The 25735-nt window shown below is 37.4% G+C and overlaps 2 protein-coding genes across 2 annotated transcripts; one reads left to right on the forward strand and one right to left on the reverse strand.

Annotated features, from left to right (window-relative positions):
• Positions 1-6935, forward strand: LOC149036697 (tetratricopeptide repeat protein 28-like). The gene is made up of 2 exons (XM_089189750.1): positions 1-1235; positions 6414-6935. The coding sequence occupies exons 1-2, from the start codon at positions 344-346 to the stop codon at positions 6440-6442; spliced, it is 921 nt and encodes a 306-aa protein (XP_089045876.1). The 5' UTR covers positions 1-343; the 3' UTR covers positions 6443-6935.
• A 3517-nt stretch (positions 6936-10452) lies between these two features.
• Positions 10453-25668, reverse strand: LOC113683921 (leucine-rich repeat and WD repeat-containing protein 1). The gene is made up of 16 exons (XM_089189749.1): positions 25457-25668; positions 24087-24315; positions 23423-23482; positions 22660-22716; positions 22246-22344; positions 19394-19444; positions 19195-19288; positions 17942-18054; positions 17570-17705; positions 16914-17298; positions 15849-16001; positions 15282-15364; positions 14954-15015; positions 13899-13974; positions 13199-13302; positions 10453-12555 (listed from the first exon to the last, which is right to left on the reverse strand). Exons 1-16 carry the CDS (start codon positions 25537-25539, stop codon positions 12409-12411), a joined length of 1932 nt encoding a protein of 643 aa, XP_089045875.1. The 5' UTR covers positions 25540-25668; the 3' UTR covers positions 10453-12408.
• Positions 25669-25735: the final 67 nt, after the last annotated feature.

Below are 25735 nucleotides of genomic sequence, written 5' to 3' on the forward strand. Positions count from 1 at the left end.
GCAACCAAGTACTCTCCTGGAGTAAACCCCATCTCAGCAGATTTGCTATCACTGTCTGGGGTTAAAAAGCTCATTAATGACGAAAGTAACTGTACCTATCTGTACCTTTCGTATTTTGAGAAAAGCGTTCGTGCTGCGATTTTGAAACCGGGTGAAGACACGTACTTCTCAGAGGCAGAAGAAGCTGATATCCCCACTTTGATGGCCGAGCATGTTGTTGATTTGGATGACCTTTTCAACAAAAGCTTCCGCAGCTTTGGAGTGTTACCCAGAGAGCTATGTGAAGATCGATCACTGGATGACACGGATTATCATGATGAGAGCTTAGCCCCTTTCCGAGGAAATGAAACTGCAGACACCGACAGGGATCTTCAATATGTTTTACAAATTGATTATTGCTCCTGTGGCCAATTTACTTACAGGGCCTGAAATCGTCATTGTTCCTGAGCGGTCCATGTTCCGAATCCCATTTGCAGCCTTGCGTGAAGAGACTGGCAAGAAATTTCTAACAGAGAAATTCAGGATCCGTATCGCCCCTTCTTTGACAACTCTCAAGCTCATTCAGGACAGTCCAGCGAACTATCACAGCCACACCGGTGCACTGGTAGTGGGCGATCCTAAGGTTGGCGAGGTGCTGTACAAAGGAGCTCCCAAGGACATCACTGCACTTCCTTGTGCAAGAAGGGAAGTAGAAATGGTTGGACGACTGATGGGTGTCCAGCCTTTGATAGGAGAGCACGCAACTAAGCAGGCGGTACTGGAGGGAATAGACAGTGTGAGTCTAATCCACATTGCCGCTCGTGGTAACGCAGAAAGGGGACAAATTGCCTTAGCTCCTAACCGTAGAACCGACGGCACTGGTATTCCACAAGAAGAAGACTACCTTCTGACCATGGAGGATATTTCAAAAGTTCAACTGCGAGCTAAATTGGTGGTACTTAGCTGTTGTCACAGTGGCCGCGGTCAAGTCAACTACGAAGGTGTGGTTGGCATAGCTCGTGCGTTCCTTGGATCCGGTGCTCGCTCAGTGTTAGTTTCACTGTGGGCCGTGGAGGACACAGCAACGGAGCAACTCATGAACCAATTCTATGTTCACCTTGCTGATGGAGAAAGTGCCAGTGAATCCCTACACCAGACCATGAAGTGGATGAGAAATAACAAGTTCACCAAAGTTTCGCAGTGGGCTCCTTTTATGTTGATTGGAGATGACGTGAGAATTGACTTTAGGAGTGAAGGTAGGTTTTAAAATCTGGAGAAAGTATTTCCTTTAACTGTTATTTTAGAACATAGACCTGAGTTACAATGGCTAACTTACAGACATTGACTTTTAAATCCATATTATTTTTCAAGTTCTTTTCATGTCATCATCATCATCATCATCATCATCATCATCATCATCATCGTAATCATCATCATCATCATCATCATTATCATCATCACCATCAATGTTATTATGAATATCATTTTGATTATTCCAAAATCTTATTATTGCATTCATGTCACATGAGGAAATTTAAAAAATTAGTATGTTAAATTGACAGAATTAAAAGGGTTACATTTTACCTTTCATTCCCTGAAGATAACTAAAGTTGGTTTTAGTATTTTTCAATTAGGAGAATAAATATTGATAGTTCACTGAAAAAGGCAAGTCTATACTGTAGTGTTTCTGACAGCTGCCAATCATAATGTCCGGAATGCACACGCGGTCCTTATGAAGAGAAGCTATGCTGTAGTCGGGTCTCGGTCTCACAGGTTGATTAAATATCGTTGTGTTTCTACCGAACGTCTCAGTGGTTATTTAAACCGTAAACACCACATCTGGCGACGAGGATGGGATCATAGAACACACACACAACAAAACCAAAAGGATTTAACGGGATTTCCGTAGTGATTTCCACAGAAAAATCCAAAGCTATCTCCGAAGCATTTTCCCGCGTAAACATCATGGCCATTTCTCTACCAAACTTCCCACCGTTTGAAGTTCACCTCGATGGAAATGCAGGCCCAAGATGGAAGAAATGGTTAGGAAGATTCGAGAGACTAACTATTGGAATGGGAATCTCCGATGATACGCAGAAGAGAGCCCTTTTGCTGCATTACGGCGGTCCAGAAGTCGACGAGATCTTCGACACGCTCCAAGACGTCGGTGGAGACAAAGATTACAAAAAGGCCGTCGAGAAACTAACTGCTCACTTCTCTCCGCAAGTCAACGTAACGTACGAAGTGTACAATTTCCGGCAAGCCAAGCAAAAAGACGGAGAAAACCTTGACTGCTTTCACACACGCTTGAGAAGCCTAGCGAAGACCTGCGATTTCACAAATCCAGACAAAGAAATCAAAGAACAGATTATCTTGAACTGTAAATCGAATTCCCTACGGCGCAAAGCTCTGCGAGAAGACCTCGACTTAGACGGCCTCATGAAAGCTGGTAGAGCCTTAGAATTAAGCGAAATACAAGCAAAGGAGTTAGAAAATCACGAACAAACCGTAAACGCGGTAAAGTTTAAGAAGAGAGGAATCTCGACACATCTCAAAGGGAAACAGCGCCATCAACAACCTCGCCAGGAGTCACGCACTCGCTACGAGTCACGCAATCGCAGCAACTCCCGAAAAGAGAATATTAAATGTAGGAACTGTGGCGGACCATACCCTCACAAAGACTCCTGCCCCGCGAGGAACAAGAAGTGCACCTCCTGTGGCAAACTAAACCATTTTGCTCGTGTTTGTAGAACAAATCCACCTGAGTCAGCAAAACACGTCACACATGAAGACACGGCTGAAAATGACGAATACGTATACACTATAGGCGGTGACAAGCAACCAACTTGCCACGTCAGGATCGATGGAAAGCAAATCGAAATGATGGTCGACTCCGGTGCATCGGTCGATCTCATAGACGAACGCACCTTCAGGGAGTTATACCAACGGAAGGTACCAGAAGCCTCCAAGCGCAGAATTTTCTCCTACGGATCATCCACACCCCTACCTGTTCTGGGAACCATCGAAGCCGAAATATTCGCCAACGCCAGCAGCACATGGACAACCTTGCACGTCATCAAAGGTGCTTCAGGAAACCTCCTGGGTTTTAACACTGCTACGAAACTTGGTGTGCTCAAGATCATCAATCAAGTCAAACCTGACGAGACCAGTCCCCAGTCCCCCATTAACGGAGATTCGGAAAGCCTGTTCGGTGGAATCGGCAAAGTGCGAGGGAAAGTCATCAAGCTTCACATAGACACTAACGTTGCACCCAAACAACAACCACACCGTCGGATACCCTTCCATGTCAGAAAGGATGTCGAAATGGAGTTAAAGCGATTAGAAGAGCTAGACATCATCGAGACTGTAACGGGCCCAACACCCTGGGTGAGCCCTATTGTCATAGTCCCCAAAAGCTCTGGTGAAGTGAGAATATGTGTGGACATGCGAGAGGCCAACAAGGCTGTTAAACGAGAAAAACACCTGATGCCGACCATAGACGATCTGGTTGCTGACCTCAACGGAGCGACAGTCTTCAGCAAGTTAGACCTTTCGTCTGGATACCACCAACTGGAGCTGGCCCCAGAGAGCCGCTACATTACCACATTCAGCACACACGTCGGACTCCGAAGATACAAGCGCCTCATGTTTGGAATTAACGCAGCATCCGAGATCTTTCAGAACGCAATCGAAGAAATACTCACAGGCCTCCCTGGATGCAAGAATATGTCCGACGACATTATCGTTTATGGAAAAACTCAGAAAAAACACGATGAGAACCTCCGTGGTGTACTGGAACGGCTGAAACAACATGGCGTACTCCTGAACAAGGAGAAATGTTCCTTTTCAAGGAGTGAGATTAAGTTCTACGGACAGATTTTCAGCAAGAATGGAGTCAAGGCAGACCCAGCCAAGATCAAAGCGATCACTGACATGAGCAAGCCAGAAAGCATCGGCGAGGTGAAGTCTCTGCTGGGAATGGCTCAATATGTCTCGTTACATTTCAAACTACGCTACGATAACTGCTCCTCTACGACTGTTAACCAAGAAGGACAAGTCATGGCAGTGGGCCGACGAACAGCAACGAGCATTCGACAAGCTGAAAGACAGCCTGATCAAGAATCACGTGATGTCGTACTTCAATCCAAAACTCAAGAGTGAAGTGATAGTCGATGCGAGCCCTGTCGGACTTGGAGGATTGTTGGTGCAGGATGGTAAAGTTATCAGTTACGCTAGCCGAGCACTCAGTGACGTCGAGAGCAGATACTCTCAAACGGAGAGGGAGATGCTAGGAGTAGTCTGGGCAGTCGAACATTTTCATCTTTATTTGTATGGATCAGAGTTCACCATTGCCACAGACCACAAACCACTCCTAGGTATCTTTAACAGTCACAAGCCAACGTCAGCGCGCATCGACAGATGGAAGCTGAGGCTCATGCCTTACAACTGCCAACTCACCTATCGACCTGGCAAGGACGCGGAGAATCCAGCCGATTTCATGAGCCGCCATCCAAGTAACATAGAAAGCAAGGAGCGCAGCATTGCAGAAGACTACGTGAACTATGTATGCAACCAGGCAGTGCCAAAAGCAATGACGCTGCAAGAAATCAAGTTAGAGTTGGAGAAGGACGTTTCGCTCCAAGCACTTATCAAGGCCATCGGGACTGACAATTGGACACATCCCGAAGTACAGGAGTACAAATATGTGAAGGACGAACTGTCGGCCTATCAAGGAATTGTACTGAGAGGAAACAGGATTGTAGTCCCAAAAGTACTGAGAGGCAGAGCTGTAGACATAGCACACGTTGGACACCAAGGAATGGTAAAAACAAAACGCCTCATCAGAGAGAAAGTGTGGTTTCCCGGTGTAGACAAGATGGTTAAGGAAAAAGTCGACAGCTGTCTACCATGCCAAGCAACAACTACTAGTAAGGCAGAACGACTCGAACCTCTAAAGATGACACCGCTACCAAACGCCCCCTGGAAAGAACTTGCGATAGACTTTCTTGGACCACTCCCTTCAGGAGAGTACCTCATGGTCGTCATAGACGAGTACAGCCGTTTCCCAGAAGTTAAAATCGTCACATCCACTTCTGCTAGATCCACCATCCCGAAGCTTGACTCAATCTTCGCTCGACAAGGAATTCCTGATGTCTTAAAGAGTGACAACGGACCCCCCTTCAATGGCGCGGAGTTCAAGAACTTTGCTGAGCATCTGGGTTTTCACCACCGCAAAATCACGCCTCTCTGGCCAAGAGCTAATGGCGAAGCGGAACGTTTCATGAAGACACTAGAAAAGTGCGTGAGAGCCGCTACCGTTGAGCACAAGAGCTGGAAACAAGAACTCTACAAGTTTCTACGACAGTATCGGGCGACACCTCATTCGACCACTGACATTTCGCCGTGCGAAGCACTTAATCACAGGAAGCTCAAGACTACGCTACCAGAAGTGACACCACTAGTTCTTGAGAAACAGAAGAACATGACAGATAGGGATGCAGAACAGAAGTTGAAGATGAAAGCATATGCAGACCATAAGTTAGGAGTGAGAGAGAGCAAGATCAAGCTAGGAGACACAGTCCTTATTAAGCAACCAAAGCGCAACAAGCTAAGCTCCCCGTTCAGTCCAGTACCTCTCTTGGTTGAAGAAAAGAAAGGATCTATGGTTACAGCAAGCAATGGGAATAAAACTATCACGCGGAACTCATCCATGTTCAAAGTTGTCCCAAACCACATAAGGCATGCTGAAAAGATAACACAAGGGCAGGCAGACGAAGATTTAACAGCAGAGCCTTGGTCACCAGAAGCTTCAGAACAAGACAAGTCATCAAGTTCTCCAAGCCCAATTACACCCTTGCGGCGATCTCAGAGGCAAACAAGGCTCCCTGCAAAACTGAAAGACTTTGTCCTACTTGTGCAATAGAACCTGACACTCGGAGCTTGCAGTTGAACTTTGTGACAAGCTAAACACGTTCCAGTTTATCGTTCTTAATCATTAGAGTTCAGTTGCTTAAGTCGATTTTTTCTAGACATACATGTATTCAAGTTTACAATCAAGAAGGGGAGAGATGTAGTGTTTCTGACAGCTGCCAATCATAATGTTCGGAATGCACACGCGGTCCTTATGAAGAGAAGCTATTCTGTAGTCGGGTCTCGGTCTCACAGGTTGATTAAATATCGTTGTGTTTCTACCGAACGTCTCAGTGGTTATTTAAACCGTAAACACCACATATACTTTAAACTAACATGTTACCCAGTTTCTGTTTGATATCTTGACAAAAGGTCATGAGATTGTGATTTCTTGTTTTCTGGGTACGTGGAACAAGTCTGTTGGTAGAGTCTCTCTGTATCACCTAAAATGGTAAGAATAAGGTCTATAAGCTCTAACAGTTCTGATTATAGTAATTATTAACATATAGACATTTATATTGCAGCAAAGAAGACCCTGCTTGCAAAGGACTAGAATGAAGTCTACAAGAACCAGTTCCAAACAGGCCTGAAGATTTATTGCTCTCATCTCTGCATCTACCATTTGATTATGGTATTTCATAGTTACTAACACTGACATTTTGTTGCCCAGTAAAGCAGGGGTAGCTTCTGCATTAACACAACTTTTTATGCTGGTTGAATTTTATTTTTTTCCTTTTGATTTTGCAAATTTAGGAATTCACAATTGCGAAGATTTTATGGATACAAAATAAGACAAACTGCTGGCATGATGCATCAAATGTTTTGTCTTGTCATGCAGCACAGTTTTTCTGAATGCATTGTGTGTCAAGGCAAAACTTTCACCACAAAGGAAACTTGGAATGATGCTTAAGACAAAATGTCGAATTACGGTTAACTCGCTGACGGTTCAACTCGCCAACGCCAACTCGCTGAGTTGGTCTTCAATCCAGTACAACTTATTAGAAGTTAAACATATAGAAAAATAAAAGATCTTTTGTAAAAGAAAACATTTTTCTTCCAACAAAGTTTATAAGAACCTCATGGCAAACAAAGAAGGTAAACATCACCAATGACTATAACAGTTTCAGACGCAAACGAGATAACCAATGTTCACCAATGTTTAAGTTTCTGTTTGATGTTCACCGATGTTCACCAATGTTCACCAGTGTTTTTTACTAAATATCATTTACTTTTCTGTATGTTTAACTTCTTATAAGTTGTATTGGATTGAGGAGCAACTCGCCGACATCTCTACTCGATTTTATACGTCGGTGAGTTGGCGTTGGAGGTTGACTGGATATCCAAAATGTCAATATGGTGAAAAACTTAAAAATAATTGGTTGAAATTTTCATGTTGATGTGAATAAATTGTATGCTGAAGCCCCAGAATGCACATTTAATGGAGAAAGAGTTGTGATGAGAATTGAGCTTCACTGTTGAAAACAACAACAACAACAGCAACAACAGCAACAACAGCAACAACAGCAACAAAAGAAGACAAACCAATAAAGCCACCAAGTTTAGGCAGCTGTTTTTTAAAATATTGAGTCCTATGAGTGTATGGCTAAGCTAACAACCATGCTCAGAAGACTGTCTATGACAACTAACTTGGTATGTTACTTGTTCATCATTTTCTGGTTAAAAGAGACCAAAACTCACAGCTATTTTTTGTACATATTCTGAGAACTCAACATGCCAGTTTACGTAATCAAATTTGTTTTAGGATTATTTCAACAAATGGCTCTAGGTTGCTGTTTATTAACAGAAATTTTTGAGGCAGTTGACCAATAAAAGCTCTTACTTGAGAGAAGAATTTTGAGAAGCTTTTCCTTTTGCAAAAGATTGTTCAAGATTTGTTTTCAGTTAATCAGGATATAGTGATAATGTATCAATTCTCTTATGGGAAAGCAGATTTAGAAGGTCTCTACCCATTTGCAGAAATTAGTTGCATGTTTTAAGTATTTTAATGGTGCATGACTGAGCAGTGTACCTTGAAAAAATAGGGTGGGGCTGTTGCATTTCTCCCTCATCCTTTTCACCCTAAGCACCAGTTGCTCTCAATTAATCAATTTATATTATAATAGCAATCTTGTATTACTGTAAATTCTCTCATGGGAAGCAGATTAAGAAGGTCTCTTCCCACTTGTAGAAATTACTTGCATTTTTAATTTAAGTAATTTCAATCTGCATCACCTTAAGGAAAGATTGGAGGGGGGGAGGAGGGTGGGGCTGTTGCATTTCTCACTTAATCTTTTCACCTTGCATACCTATTGTTTTCAGTTAATCAATAAATCAGAGTTTAATAGTAATCATGTATTACCAGTAATTCTCTTATGGGAAAGCAGATCAAGAAGGTCTCTACTCATACAGAGAAATTACTTGCAAGTTTTAAGTATTTTATGGGTGCATGCCTAAGTGTTTTACCTTTTCTCACTCAGTTTTTTTTCACCTTATGCACTTAAAGGCCCATTTCCAACCTTTATGCAAGGTGGTCGTTTGTTTTTGTTTAGAACCTCCGCTTTTGTTTAAATAGCACCTCTGATTGGTCAGTCATTTATAACCCTAGACGTTGTCTCAAAATAGCTTCTGCATTTACCCTTATGAAATTGGTGAGCTTGTCAAAATAATTCTGTGTAAAACAATACCAAACATTTTATTCTGGTTTGGAATCAGATGAATGCATTGATGTAATACAGACAAAATTCAAAACTGCAGGAAACTGCAAAATGATGAATGGTGAATGTATTTATGTAAAACAATTGACTACATGTCCAGGATGGCTCTTGAGAAAGATGTTTTTAAGAGGTTTTCAGTAATCCAGGAGTTTAGTGTGACAGGAAATAGGTCATGGTGCATGTTGCATTAAGGGTGAAAATGGGCCTTTAAGGCTTTCTGTTTATAGTGATAATATATTAATTCTCTTATGGGAAAGCAGATTAAGAAGATCTCTACCCTAGTGTTTTATTTTTTAAAGGAGAGGAGGGTGGGGCTTGTGGCTTTTTTGGCTAACCATTTCCTCCTCATGCACTTAAGGTTTTTAGTTAATCATCATAGTGATGATGTATTAATTCTCTTATGGAAAAAACAGATTTAGAAGGTCTCTTCCCATTTGTAGAAATCAGTTGCATGTTTTAAAAGTCAATGTCATTGAGAAGTGTTTTACATTAACAAACGTTGGAGGAGAGGGGGAGAGGAGGGTGGGGCTGTTGTCTTTTCCCTCACCGTTTTCATCTTATGCAATTATTGCTTTATTCAGTATTATTTCTTTTTTGGGAAGCAGATTTAGAAGGTCTCTTCTCATTTATAGAAATTGATTGCTTGGTTTAAGCGTGAATGTCAGTTAGAGGTGTTTTATGTTAAAAAAAGTTGGTGGGGGGGGGAGGGGGGAGGACATGGCTGTTGTCTTCTCCCTCACCCTTTTCATCTTTTGCAATTATTGCTTTATTCAGGAATGTATCTTTTTTGGGAAGCAGATTTAGAAGGTCTCTTCTCAGTTGTAGAAATTGATTGCATGGTTTAAGCGTGAATGTCATTAAGAGGCGTTTTATGTTAAAAAAAGTTGGTGGGGGGGGGCAGGACATGGCTGTTGTCTTCTCCCTCACCCTTTTCATCTTTTGCAATTATTGCTTTATTCAGGAATATATCTTTTTTGGGAAGCAGATTTAGAAGGTCTCTTCTCATTTGTAGAAATTGATTGCATGGTTTAAGCGTGAATGTCATTTAGAGGTGTTTTATGTTAAAAAAAAAGTTGGAGGGGGGAGGACACGACTGTTGTCTTTTCCCTCACCCTTTTCATCTTATGCAATTATTGCTTTCATTTAACTAAGATATGGTGATTCAGTATTAGTTCTCTTTTGGAAAGCAGATTTAGAAGGTCTCTTCTCATTTGTAGAAATAACTTGCATGTTTTAATTTACTGTAAGGTTTGTGAAATGTTTTACAATAAACATTACTTTTTACAAGAATTTTAAAGCCTTGAGGTTTTGTTTATCTTTCATTTGACAAGCCAAGGTTAAAAAATGGACCCACAGTAATGTAAATTCATCATGCAATGAATGTTTAAAAAAACAATCATAATAGTTATGCTTTTATTTCTTTCAAGACTGGTCCTCTTCTTAGACAAGGCCACTGCTGTATCTGTGCACATGCTCAAGTACACTGGCACTGGCACTGGCAAGAACGAGGACAAATACACCTTTGTCATCTCGTTAAATGTCCTGACCAAGTTTTTCACTTGCACCTCACTTTTAACCTCCTAAACCCTTACATCAGCATTAATATTCTCCATACTGTTCTCTATACATCCTCTAAGAGACTAAGTAGAAGTATTTGTTTAACAATCAAGAGTTTCTTCAAATGGTGATCATTTCCTTAATTCTTTTAACCCAGACATCCAATTCAACAATGTTATTGGGAGGAGAAACTAGATGCCAGTCACTCTTATGAATTAACGGATTAAAATTATGGCTGGTTGAGAGATCTCGACCCCAAATATGATACTTAATACCATGGATACGAGTTATAAGAATGCAAATTGTATTGAACAAGTATGGCTTAACATTTACAGGAATTGAAAACTTTTATTTAAAGATACAAAATTACTTAAGTGTACTGTTTTATTAAATGGACTCGATATTATCATTTACTAACAGAAACAAACGGTTGCCAAGTCTGGTAAGAAACTCGTCCTGAGCAGTAAGAACTGGCCCAAGTGTGTTAGACTAGAGCATATTTCAATGGATTGTTGTGAAACCATAATTAATTGCCAATGGAGAGAAAGGAAAATTCTAAAAGTGGCTGATGAAAATTCAAAATAAGGAAGCAAACCGCATTGAGGTCCAGAAAATCTGGAGCAATCTTAAATCCTTGATTACTTTTGATGCTCAACCGAAAATTGCTCTAATCATAATACTTCCAACAGTTAAATTCTCAACAGGAGCTTTCCCCAATAAAATCCTATTTTGCTTTTTAAACAGTTCTCAGCATGTCCATGCTTTTGTAAAGTACTATTTATTAGGGCTGATGCTACCTTGTAACAAAGTCAAGTAAAATGTACTGAGATTGTTTAATTGAAACAGTTGAGATGAAAGTTTCAGATGAGCAATATATAAAAAAAGAAAATGCTATGTCTCACCACACGAGAGTAGATACCCCTTTCCAATCCCTGGCTTTAGAAGTTGTATTCAGCAGTGAAATAAACTTTGTAAATTTTCATTGCTTACATAAACACAACAAAAACCGGTTTCAAACTTAATTTATGTAGCGCCATGCCTTAATACTTATCACTTGCAAAGCTTTACTATTACTGTAGTTTGATTGAAACCAAAAGAACAAAGAAAAAAAAACATGTAACAAGGATGCATGGAAATTCCAATACCATTTGTAGGGTTTCCATTTAAGAAGAAGCCCAACTATTATGTTTACTATAAACAGCAAACATCTGCACACTTAATTTCCACTGGATTCATGATGGAAAGTTCTTATTCCTGGGAAATTTCAAGCACTGATGCTTTACCTAACTAATGAAAATGCCGCAATATAATCATATAATAGTTGACCCAAAAAAGAGGAGAGAAAAAGAGAAAACAAAAACAAAAAAAAAACTCAACTTGCATAGGAAATACAATATCAATATGTTTTGTAACAATTAGATTGTGGAAATAGGAAACTAAAATGTGTTATCTTGACAGAGAAATTTTCAATGGAGTGTCAAGAGTAATCTATGATTGCTTTGTTTTTGTTCTACTTCACTCTCATTGGTCCAGAAAACTCGCGCCACTCTCTCAACCAATCAGATGCAAAACTAAAACCAATCAACTCATAGTTACTCATTTTTTTCTGGTACTTTAGGCAGTTTGTTTGTTCTTCCTTTGAGTTCTCATTGGCTCTTAACCCTTTAACTCCTTTGAGTGACCAAGACAGAATTTCTCCTTACAATATCAATACGATTTCAACCAGATAAGTGATGAGAATATAGAATAATATCAATTTGGGGATAATTGGTTTATCCAATACTAAATTCTCTGCGCTAACATTATGAAAATTGTATGGTTGTCAGTAAGGAGAGGTACAAATTTGATCTGGGAGTTAAAGGGTCAAAGGTACTTTCATATTGGTCAATGTGATTATTTTGGTTTTGGTTTTGCAACACTGTTAAAAACTGCTCTATTGCACCAAATTCTCTCAACTCATTTACAGAAAACATAACATAGTGGAGAGAATTATAAATCACCCATTGAAGCTCATACTAATTCCCTACTAACTGAGGCTCATCTTATTATGTGCCATGTGACCAGAGTCCAGCACAACTCTACAGTAATTGTACACTAAAGAATCACTGTTCCCCTTTGGCGTCTGATTTAAATGATGCAGCTCTGGGATGATAAAAGGCTAATAACATCAATGTCTTTCTTAATATTGCTAAGTAAACTATCTTCATGTATAAATAAAATGATTTCTTGAACTGTATTAAGCAGGATGTCATAAATGAGAACTGCCATCTTCAATTCTGAGTCGTTTCCAAATGCACACAACATTAGTGTCTGCAACAGCCACAATGTAATCCAAATTACTACTTGCACTGACTTGGTTAAACACTTTTGTTGTCTCATTTGGACAGGCCAGAACCTAAAAAAAATAAACCAAACAAGGAAAGGTCAAAATTCACCATTTTTCTACATCAGCAACACACTTGTCTGGGCCTTTTGTGCCTCTTTCTTGTTCTTACCACAATCTGACCCTACCTGTGATCTATTACTGAATAGACATATGGCATTAAATCTATTCGATTCATACAATAGAGAAATGAACTGCTGTTAACCCTTAAACTCCCAAGATCTCATTAGTAATTCTCATTATTGTTTGCCATAAGGTTTTTGTAATGTTAGTATAGAGAATTTGGTATTGGATCAACTTATTATCCCCTAACTGATATTTTTCTCTATTCTCATCACCTGCCTGCTTGACATTGTATTGATATTGTAAGGAGAAATTCTGTCTTGGTCACTCATGGGAGTTAAAGGGTTAATGGTGATGTCATCTATGTGTCCTCTAATAGATCACAACTAGGAACCAATCAAAATGTGCAATTTTTTGCTAGCATTTTTGGGTGTTCACCTCTGAGCTGCACTTTATACTTATTATGTAAAAGTAAAAAAAAAAAAACCCTCAGCAGAGTGGATTCTAATTTATTGTTTCCCTATATAACAGGTAACTGTTATAGATAAGGGTATCTTGAAATACTACATAGAAATCATGCAATACTCCTTACCTGTGTTTGTTTTACATCTTCACTCTTTGTCGCCAACACATTTGATGCAACATCGTACAACCAAACAGATCCTACATCATCTCCGGCCAACATCACTGAGCATGCTGGAGCAGATATTGTTTAAAAAAAGGGTTACGCAAAAACTGAATTTTATTCCAGTCTGTTGAAATTGTGTTTGTTATATATCCCTAACTTTTCACTAGATGCAGGTCACAACCAGAGATCAATCAAAAGAAAGTGTGCCTTATTATACCACAACTTGCGATTCTTAACCTTTTACACACTAATATCTGTATGCATATTGTCCATACTGTTTTCTACATGTTTCCTAAGGTGCTGACAAGGAGAATTTGTTTAACAATCAAGTTCTTCATTGGTTGGTGATTATTTCCCTTATTCTTGTGACCTAAATGTGTGATTCAGGGATGATATTGTTAGGAGAACTTAGATACTGGTCACTCTCAGGGGTTAACTAAGCCTTTCACTTTCAAGCTGACAGTAATGATTCTCCTTGCTGTCCATCATGCAATTTTTATCTCCTCAGTTTTAAGAATTTGTCGTAAAACCAAAAGATATCCCCTAGTTGATGATCCTATTTAATTATCATGCCCTTTCTGCTCGATAATGGATTAAATTTGTGGGGAAAAATTGCTTGTTGGTCACTCCTGGCAGTGGAAGGATTGATGCAAGATTGACAAACCTGGTACAAAGCTGAATTTCAAGAAAGGTACTTCAGTGTGTCTCCATGGCAGCTTGTGAGCCACTCTGAAGTCATTCTGCAAAACAATCCGACAAAGCAAATCATTGACTTCACTCAGATCAACAAGACTTAACAATAAATATTTTAATACCCCTTCTGGTGGTCTTGCTCAGCTGTCATTTAGCACAGTGACTGTTTAATAGGCATGGATTACAAAAACATCAGCCCTATAGAAAGTCTGTGGGAAGACTATGTCCACTTGAAGAGGGTCTTTGGAATAACCATTTGTAAACCTCAGTCTCCTAAAAATATTTAGCCTTTTCATTTATCACCAATAATTTCAAAATTACTTCACATTCATACAAAATTCATGATGATCATGTTTCACATAAAAATGAAAAACCACAGGAAATTCCACAAAATTTGCAAATTTAACTTTTTTAGACTTGACCAGTCTTATCTTAATGTATAATCTTAAATGTTCAAGAACCATTACTGGTCTGTTTTATGACTTTTGTCAATCCAAATAAAGTCCATGTCCTGTCAAAACCTTGGTCAAAACTTAACCACAGCCACTTGAGCATAATACTAATACTAAAAATTCATCATGCAAAACTAACTGAATCACGAGTAGCTTTTAATTCAGCTCTTCATCTATGGGTCATGTTCAAATAAGAAAAACATTGTTCAAATGGACATGAAAAGATCTTATCATCATATCAAAAGAAAAATCAAATCATGATTCACGAGAAAAGAAATTGCCCAATCGCGCTTTACCTTATACAAGTATAGGGGACCCTCCTCCAAAGAAGTGAATCTGTAATTGAGTCTAATTTACAGAACACATGGGGTGTATATTATGGCAATGTAATAGTTTACTGCTTAATGTAGGATGAATAATTGACAAAAATCAGCTTATTATAGGTATGACTGTATTACACCTCGTATACTACATGAACAGATGGAAAAGGCTAGGATGAAGAAGCCTGTCATAGACCTTTTAGAAAACTTGCAAAAGACAGCGAAGAATAAATAATCATTCAAACTCAACATACCTTCATCATTTCTGACTCTGAGTGCCAAATATGAATGCAACCTTCTTCAACTCGTTTAGTAGCTGAAGAAAAACAAGAAAGACATCAGGAGACTAGCACTACTTCTACAAAAATTCTAAATCCTAACTATCTAATAATTTAATTTCATGTATATCTTCCATATTGGCTTCTGTGACAAATGATAATGTTGTTTTACAATAAATAGAGCCCACAATTTAACCCCACACACCTTCCAGTAATACAAGTACAAACTCCACAACAAATAAATTATTCCATCTACTGGATCCATCCTATCCTTCCACTCAAAGAAAAAGTGAGTCAAACTTACCGATCATATTGTTTGACAAGCACACGATACTGTCTAAAGGAATTGTCTTTTTACCAGGAAAATCTAACTTTCCAAAATATGTCCTAAAAAAACAGAGGTAGACATTTTGAGAGGCTTGCACTTCTGCTATTTTCAAGACCAACACAGTCACTACTATGCTCTTGCAAAATAAAAAATAAATAAAAGAAATATAAAAGTTTTAAACATTGGGATATCTAGGGTTTAAGTCAGTGGCTGCCAAATAGGCAGAGAAGAATGAATTCATGAGTGTTATGAATTTCTTTGGCAGCTGTGCTTTTTGTTTTATGAACAGAGCACAGAAATTATCAAACATCCTTCTGATATCATCATTTGGATCCATTGAAAGAGATAAGCCTCAGAGACTTGTAAGCCTTTAAATCATCAGAAGAATAAGACAGGCTGCTTTTTAAAACAGCAAAAAAATATCAATGACAACAACAACAAGGCATATTCCCTTTAATTTAGAAAGAAGAGCTTGGCTGAAAATCTACAAAAAATCACCACATAAAAAAAGAAAATGCATTTTAGGAAAAACAAAAGTCTTACTTTGTTTTATCCTTTTTATCTCCTTTATCAGTTTCACCATCAAATAGATTCCAGACATAACAGCCATCGTCACATCCTCCAACGACTACTTTGCCATGCGGAGGAATTGAAAATAATCGCACTATTGAACGAGATTTCAATGTCAGCAGGAGTCTATACAAAAAATAAAAATACATATATTATTAAACTAGAATTACCCTTAGTAACATAACCCTTTAACCCCTAAGAGTGCCTAACATCCTATTTCTCCTTACATTACCACCCCTGAATGAAACATTAATGTCATGAGAATAAAGGACACGATCAACAACTAAAGATGTTGATTGTTAAACAAGTTCTCCTTGTCAGCACCTAAGAAAATGTATAGAGAACAGTATGGAGAATATCCATACTGATGTTAGGGTGTAAAGGGTTAAAGGTGTCATGAATTTTTGTAAATTGGAATTAACCCTTCTACTACAAGGATCTGAGATCAAATTCTTCTAACTGTCAGCCATAACTCTCAAAATGTTAGTTCTAGGAATCTGATGTTGAATAAAATACAATCTCTCCCTGATAATAATGTTACACTTCCCAGATTTCAAGACATCTCCCAGGTTGTAAAATCACCTCCTGGATTCCAGAACACTTCCAAGATTTTAAAACACTTCCCAGATTAAATAGCTGGTCAATAACTACAATTGCTGTGTGCTCACTAATCACTGAACATTACTAAGAAGTTTTTGTTTGGGATACTATTATTACTGCTTAGAATTATAGTTTATAGCATGGGATTACCAGTCTGTGTTTGTGCAGAAACATTCAATTCAGTTGAAGAGTGTGTAGTTGCTTATAGGAGTAGAGGACATTGAAATGCGTCAGTTTTGATGTTCATGGAATTCACTAGACCCTAAGACATCTAAAATATTTAATAAACCACAAGCTTGAATTAAAAAGAGGAAGAAATCAATCTGGGAAGTGTTTTGTTCCTATGGGTCACCATAGTAACCTATTACTAAACCGACACAAAGCACCATGGAATTCATTTGTTCATTAGTTATACATTGATAAAAAGAAGGCACTTACTGTGATTTTCCCTGGTACTCAGCTGCTTTAGGCAGACCTATTTCCCACACCATAATAGTGTTATCGTCAGCAGCACTTAGCAACCACGTGGGATGATGAGGGTGAAAAACAAGACACTCTAGAACTCCTTTGTGTCCCTGAATTTCTTCAAAGCATACTAGCTGATTAGGTTCTATTATTTTAATGTCATTTTGTAAACCTCCTGCAGCAATAAGGTTGCCTTTTCGTTTCTTTTCTGAATCATAGTCTAAATAAACTGTAGTCCATGCTACGCAGTAAAATGTTTCTCCAGGTTGTTTGTATTTTTTCATGACGCGTCCAGTGCTGCAGTCCACAAAGCAAACAGAATCTCCTCCACATGTGGCACAAGTTGTGGTTGTGTGACCTAACAGCACAAGGAAAGAACTTGTTGAACGATTAACCCATAAAGAAGAAGTCATTCTAACCCTTAAACTCCCAGAACTGACTCAAATGTAACTTCTCCCCACAATATCCATCCACTATCCAGCAACCAGGTAGTGAGAATACTCAAATGTATCAGGTGAAAGTTGTTATCTTGATCTAACACCAAATTCTTGCTACTAATTTACAAGGATGTGTAGCAGCTAGAAGGGAGAATTAACAATCAGATCTAGAAAAAAACATGCACTCCTTACCTTCTCTCTCAGGATCTGGTTCAAATTCACAACCCCATACTTGAGTCTTTCTGTCTGTGGGATCATTGTTTAGTGAATGTGTTTGAAGTAAATGAGACACAGCAAACTGACAATAAGCAGGACTGCTGTTCTCAGCCTGTAGAATTAGGAAATAAACCATTCACTGTAATAACTTCAATTAAGGGTTTGATAAGATTTCATGATAGTGACTCACTTAATTAACGAAGATAGCTTCTCAACTGGTTAACAGTATAATTCTCATTGTGAAGATGAGCCTTCTCGCTTTGAAGCTGACTTCCCCCTACTTTTTTAAGGAGCTAACATTTGTCAGTGGTGACAGATTCAAATCAAAATAATAGTAAAATTAATAACCTTGATTTCTCTCTTGTGTGTTCTTTGTTTCTTTTTAGTCACTTTCCCTTCTGTTGTTTTTGATTTCTTTGGTTTGTCTCGTGCATCATTTGCAACTTCAGCTTGACCGTTAACTAAAATATGAGACAAGGTAAAATCTTTAATTCCTCATCTCCCAGATTTGATTTGCAGTTCTTTCTTCTTGCTACTTTCCATACATTTAATCTAAAAGATTTTTTTAATGTTTCTTGATGACAACACCCTCTATATGATATGGAAGGGGACATTGGGGGTTCTGAACACCAAAATACTGCAAAAAATTTGACAAATTCTGCAATATTGCCAAGAAAATCACTAAATACCACAATACTTCATTACCCCTCATTACCAATGTCATGCCAAAACCATCACCCGGTACGTTACATTTGGGGCAAATGACAGATATAACTAACAAGCTAGAATTTGTTAATGGAAATTCAATCAAATATTTTTGTTAATTTCAGTCTGTTTTTGAAAGAATTGGAGAGTGGAAACGGCTTGGAAAACACTGGAGGACTTGAAGGATAACTTAAGATACCAAACAGCATCTTGCAGGTTTGGAGAATATGGCAATTCCAGATTAAAGTTACCAAAATACTCTAAGAACAGTCCAAAACAAGTCCCACAATTTCCCAAAACCCCATTCTCTCCTTTGCTAAGTTTGTTTATTCATATTTTTGCACAAAGCAATGATATTGAAGGGATTTCTTTACAAAGCACGACTTTGGTATGAAAAGTGTTGACCCTTTACACCATAACATCAGTTTGTATATCTTCTCCATACTCTTCTCCATATTTTTCCTAAGGTGATGACAAGGAGAATTTATCTAAAGATCAAGAACTTCTTTAGTCATTGATCATTTTCTTTATTCTTGTGAGCTTAATGTCTGGTTCAGGGGTGATATTCTAAGGAGAAATTAGATGCTGATCACTCTTAGAGGTTGAAGGATTAAATTCACTAGTAAAGGTAACTAGTTGGACAAAACACCAAAAATTAAGATTTTTTTCCAAAGGTACTGTCACCCATTTTTATTGGCCTCACTTTTGTGTGACTCAACCAGGGCCAACCAGGTATTCCGCCATATTTGCATCCAGTGTTTAAAGAGCTTTTGATTAACAAATATCAGAAGGGAATTTGGCGATGATTTCAGCTCTCTACCTCTTTGAGCGTTTTGCAAGGAATAGGAACCAGTACAATATAACACAATGTATTCATGTATGAGTATTTATCATACCTTGACTGGTTTTCTTTTTTTTATTAGGTGGTTCTTCACTGATCTTTTCCTCACCCTTAATTTTCTTGAAATAGAGCTTTCCTAAAACTGTGAGCTGTTTAAATAACTTTTTTTTAGTAAACATCCATAAAAATTGTACATCTACATCATCATTCTTTGACAAAAGAATCATCAATCCAGGTTAATTAGCAATAACTACCTTGTATTCCCTGTAGTTCTTCAGCATTGCAGGGCCACAAGTAACTTCAGACTGAAAGTGATTCACAAGTGAACAAATTAGAAACTTAACCCTTTAACTCTCAAGATCTGATTGTTGATTCTCCCCTGTAGCTGCAACACATTTCCTTGTAAATTAGTTATGAGAACTTGGTGCTAGATCAAGATAACAGCTTTTACCTGATAAGTTTGAATATTTTCATCACCTGTTTGCTGAATAATGTATGGATGTTGTAGGGAGAAGTTTTATGTTAATCACTTCTGGGTGTTAAAGGGTTAATTCATACATGGTGGACAAAGGACACATGAACAAGGGTTAAAATACCAACGCACATGTGACTGTGCAGAGGCACGAAAGAATAATTTTTTTTTTCTTTTTTTTTCTCGAAGTCACGAAGCTCTCGATATTAATAAGGTGAATGAGCCAATTAAAATACTAGGTATATTTTTCACTTATGATCAGCGTAAAAGCAGAGAGCTTAACTTTGACCTTACTTTAAAGTCAATAAGAAAGTCCTTAAGTTGCTGGCAATGGAGAAACTTAACATTAATTGGCAAAATTCAATTAGTCAAAACATTTGCTATGCCTAAGTTTATGTATCGGGCCTCCTTTATCTCTTTTGATAAGGATATAATAAAAAGCATAAATTCTGTGATATTCAATTTCGTGTGGAGAGGCAAAGACAAAGTCAAAAGACTAGCCTTAATTAGTGAATACGAAGACGGTGGCCTCAAAATGCCTCACCCTGAATCTTTAATTAAAACTCAAAGAATTGTGTGTCTTGCAAGGTATTTAGATGATAATAGTAGTCCGTGGAAAGTTTTCTTGTCTCATTATCTTAAGAATGTAGGAACCAGTTTTCTGCTTCAGTGCAATTTCAATCCATCGCGCCTACCCTGTAAACTACCTTCTTTTTATAAAGAATGTCTTGAAGTTTTGTCTGACTTTAATGGCAATCACGATATTATAGCTACAAAACAGGACATTTTAAATGTGACTATCTGGAACAACCAGAACCTCTTGATTAACAAGAAATCAATATACAACAAGAGAATAAAAGAAGCAGGTTTTGTGAAACTTGGAGATATTCTCTCAAATGACTCAAAATTAAAAAGGTGGGACGCTTTTAGAGAGAAAAATCTCTCCTTGTCAGATTACTTACTCCTACAAGGCATTTTTTCCGCCATTCCGCCTAACTGGAAACAGCTCCTTAACGTTGGAGAGAATAATAACAACCGAATTGACAAAACTGTTTCAGACGATGTTCAAGATATAACAAGAATGACTTCAAAATCAATCTATTCCACCCTGATCAAACGAATCCAGATTTCTCCGACTGCCCAATCTAAGTTTAATTCCGTATATAATATTTCAGGTAATATAGACTGGAAAAATATCTATCTGTTGCCGGGTCGAGTCACTCTTGACACCAGAACGAGAGCCTTTCAATACAAAATCTTAAATCGTATTCTCTACACCAATAAAATCCTATATAAAATGAATTTGGTTCCTTCTCCGATGTGTAACTTTTGTGGAGATCATGAAGAAACTCTCGAGCATCTTCTAATCAGCTGTACCTACACTAAAAACTTTTGGCTTTCGGTTATTTCTTGGTTAAATACTTACAATATGAAAATTGATAAGCTTGATGAGGTAACAATCCTCTTTGGTATTTCCGATAATATCCCTGGGAATTGTTTGTTAAATCACATAATCATTCTTGGAAAATATACCATTTATTCATGTCGTTGTAAAAATATCAAGCCGTCTGTATCCTTACTGAAGGCTAAAACATCTGAAACTCGGAAATTTGAATTTTTGATTGCAAAAAAGAATAAAAAAGAATCTATTCATTATAAAAAATGGGAAAACATGTTAGTGTAATTCAATAGATGAGTATCGGGTATTAACAGTTATAGACGCAGTTGTATATACAGTCGTTCTACCAAAAAAGGCATTTGATGTAGATTAGTATTTGTACAAATTAGGCTTATATTATTATATAACCACAACATAAATTAAATCTAGCCGACTGTGAATGTAATGTAATGTAGTATTTCGTAATTAGTGTTAGTGAGTAGCGTAAGCGTTAGTGTAATTAACTCTGTATTTGTTTGTATTACTCTAGTATTTGTGCTTTAAGTGAAAATAAAAAAAATGTTAAAAAAAAAAAAAAAAACGAAAGAATAATTATACATATTAATGTTTTAAACATGTTTTTGGGTAGGTCACCTTTTTTCACATTTTCTTTCCTTAAATAAGGTTAAAAATAAATTATGAGGATGGAAAGAAAAATAAAGACGGAAAGAAAGACATACAAAGATGGAAACTAAGACAAAATAACACAGAATGGACTTGAATATGTCTTTAGAATGGTGTACAGCAGTGTGTATCATGTGTCCACTCTCCCAGATACAGATCAAATCTACCACTCTCCTGTGCAGTTCTGGATAATGGTAAACTAGATAATTTTTTTTTCTACCAAAGAAAAGGATTCAAGCAAATTTCATCTACAGTGCCATTTTTGATTATGTCTGTCTAAGCACGTTCAATTTGTGAAAAGAGACTAAGATGAAGTAGTCACAAGACAGTGGATTAACCCTGACTGGCCTCTAATTTCTCCTTACAGAATCCCTACTGAATCAAACACTGAAGTCATAAGAATAAATGAAATGATCATCAACTAAAACAAAACAATTGTTTGACACATTCTCGTTGTCAGTACCAAATGAAGTGCATGAAGAACAGAACGAGAATTACAAGATATGTACACTGATGCCAAAGTGTAAAGGGTTAATGCAAAATCCACTGCAGTAATAAAAATTAATATTTACCTTGAGCTTTTCAATAAACTCATTTTCAAGTTCAGTTCTTTTATCTTCATCTAACTGATTGTACTTAGTGTTGAATTTCTCACTCCAAATGTCAGCTATCTACAAAGACAATTAAAACAAAAGAAAAAGCAAAAAAAATGAGCTGTACATTGCAGGTAAAAAAGGATTAGGATAGGATTCAAATTATCTGACTGACAGGACCAAAAATGTTCAATCCATATTCCAAAGACAATGTGTAGAAGGAACACTACAGATAATTTGAAATTTATCCTGCTGGGGACAGCACCATCAGGATCTTGGCATTTTTTTATATATAGTATAGAATAATGTGTTCTGTTTAATTTCAAAACCTAACTAATTCCTCTGTGGTCATTGCTCCCATGAATTAGTTATTAAATGGTATTTTTTGCCAACCTTTTGTGTCATAGTAGAATCCAATCTATTTACCGCATCCCTCATCAGACTGATATCCTGTAAACAAAAACAAAAGAAAATGATTTAAAATACACACACTTGTAGATATATAATAAAAAATTTGCACTTTCAGATAGCAAAAAACTATTAAATCCCTTGATTACAAAACAAAAATAAAAAAAAAAAGAAAGGCTCATAACATAGCATAAATTATTGCACCTGCTACATGAATATCTCAGAGCATTGAAAAATAAAATTAACCATCATGGTGAGAAAATAGCTTGTCCAGACTTCCACAGCATGAAGTTACTAGGACAATAATTGTTTTTCATACTAGACTGAATGCTAAACAAACATAGGTAACCTTACAACAATTTTGCCAAGGGCACAGTTTGCTGGTACCCATCCATACCCCTGGGTAAAGAGAAGTACTGAGAATTCAAGTGTCTCACCAAAGAATACAACACTGTTACACAATCTGGCTTGAACCTGGAACTTTATCTCCACAGTCAAAATTCCCACACCCAATAAAAATGTAAAGTTTGCACTCTAGCCAAGTGGTCCGGCCAGCCGGAGTTTATCCTGGTTTCTTAGGCATGAAGTGACTGGGATTATTCCTACTGGAAGGTATGCGAGTCCATCACAAGTTCACCCCCAGCATTTCATCAAAATTCACATTAATCACTGACATAACTTCCTCTTTCAAAGACAGTTGGTGTGACAAGCATTAAGATATACACTTATTTAGAATTCAAATACTAACTTTCCCATCCAGAGTTTTTAACAAAGGGCAGAGAGACACCAGTTTGTATTTGTCTGAGACCTGAAGGGAAAGAGATCAACAAAATTGATAAATTTTTTTTTTAATCAATTCGCTCTCAAGCTTAGAGCACTTCAACCAAATTTAGTTTTACTTTTCTTCATCACAGATTACTTTATCTAGGTCAAAGACAAAGCAAAACCAAAAAGGTTGGAGAAATAAAACCCTTTACCTCCCATGAGTATGATTTTCAATTCTCCCCTATAACTGGCACAGAATTACTTGTAAATAAGTTATGAGAATTTGGTGTTAGTTCAAGATAAAAACTTCTCCCTGATAAGCATGAGTATTTTCATTGGCTGGATAATGCATGGATATTTTGGGGAGAAGTTACAAGGTAATCACTTCTGGGAGTTAAAGGGTTAAGACAGAGGAAAAATCCAAACCATACATATTTTGCTATACATTACACAATTTCAGTGAAATCTGTAGTTCACAGTACACAGCGATATTAACACTTTACAAAATTTTGGGGAGACCATAAACCAGGATACAATCTATCAGGATAATCTTACTATTTCTCAATTATACATGAATGGAAGACTTATGGCAATGTTGAAAATAAAAACCATTCTTCATAGTTAACATGCAACATGAAATTTGTTACCTCAAGGGTTGGATTGCTAGTGACATCCAAACTAATCAGGTTAGGAAATGCTGTCAGTCCATCCACATTACTAAGCTGGTTGCTGGCCGCACTTAAAACTTTGAGTTTTGGAAAAACTTTTTCACTGTTAACATCTGATAGTTTGTTTTTTGACAGATTGAGCTCTGCAAGATTTGGTAACTGTTGAAGCAGCTCATTTGGGATGCAAGTCAAACCAAGACCAGATAAACTAAAATTGGAAATTGAACAAAGTTAATAAATTAACAAGTAATACTTCTGTTGACAACACAATGTTTCCACAGACCAATTTCTAGTCTAGGAACAGTAAGGTGTCCTCTTCCTGGTAATGGTACTGAAAAGGGAATGTTCTTTGAAAAATTGACTAATATTTCAATTAACTGTGTGGAAGTCATCATAGGAGAATTAAAAGCACATGTGATCAGATTATCCTCTCCTAAATAAACAACTGCAACTCCATGGATTCAGAATCTCATGTCAATTTGGTGTTTTATACACAAACTACTGTATCACAACAATAACACAAACACCACAATTAAACCTTATGACAATGCTTTTACCCCAGGGTTCCCAAACTTTTTCAGAGACAAATTTCAAGAACTTTTGCAAGACTGAGATTGAATTTTCCAGGGTTCCGAGTCTCATCTTAAACCATTCATAATCTATACTTCAAAATCAATTCTCCTTACAGTCTACAAACTTTTCTTAGAACTTAAATTCAGAAAACTTTATTGCTTGAGTTAAGGTAATGTATGAAAGCCATACAACTCTCTCTGAATAATGACAAACAGAGGATCAAAATGAAATTGCCATAAGCAGAATATACACAAATTAAACTGACAACTAACTCAAAAGACTTTCTCGCGCATGGAGTTGATCACATGTTCTCGAACAACATTCACAATGGAAATCAGATGTGCGGCAACGTGGTTGTTGCAAATTACTCAATAGTTGTCAAATCCAGTTGCAATATCAATAATGCATGCAGGACTGAAGTATTATAAAAAAGAGCTACCATTTTCCTTGAAACGACCACAATCTAAATATAAACATAACGAGCATGCTGCGTCATTCATGTGTTAATGTGTCACATGTTGATACAGGCGGAGCTAGTCACTTCTATCACGATCATGAGCCCCTAAAAAACAAATTAAAAAAACATACATGCACGAAAAAAGCACTAATTAACAGCAACAAATCACATCTCAGTAAGTCTAAAAGCAGTCCAAATTATTTTGTCCCACTCTGAAATGAAGGCGAAGTTTCACACTTAAACTAGAGAAGAACTTTAATATATCACCATTAGATCGATCTTTAAACAGCTTCCTGTAGATCTTCTAAAGATTACTTACTCGAGCTGTCGGATTTCAGACAAGTTCTCCCGTCCAGAACGCTTTTTGATGTCTTCTATCGTGAGTTGTGGAGTACTTGACATCTTCCTAGCTTAAAAAACTCAGCAATACCACCAGAGTCTATTTGTTTGGCAAGTTTCATCCATCACAAGCGTCCGAAGTAAACAGTAAAACACGTGTGTAGAGAAGACAGCTGTCATGCGCAATATTCCAACTTGTCAAATATAACAAAACTTTTAATTGGATAGTAAGAAAATTGACCAATCAAAATTCATAAAA

This window comes from Pocillopora damicornis, chromosome 12 (assembly GCF_964200805.1).
Source record: "Pocillopora damicornis chromosome 12, jaPocDami1.2, whole genome shotgun sequence".
Classification (NCBI taxonomy): Eukaryota; Metazoa; Cnidaria; class Anthozoa; order Scleractinia; family Pocilloporidae; genus Pocillopora; species Pocillopora damicornis.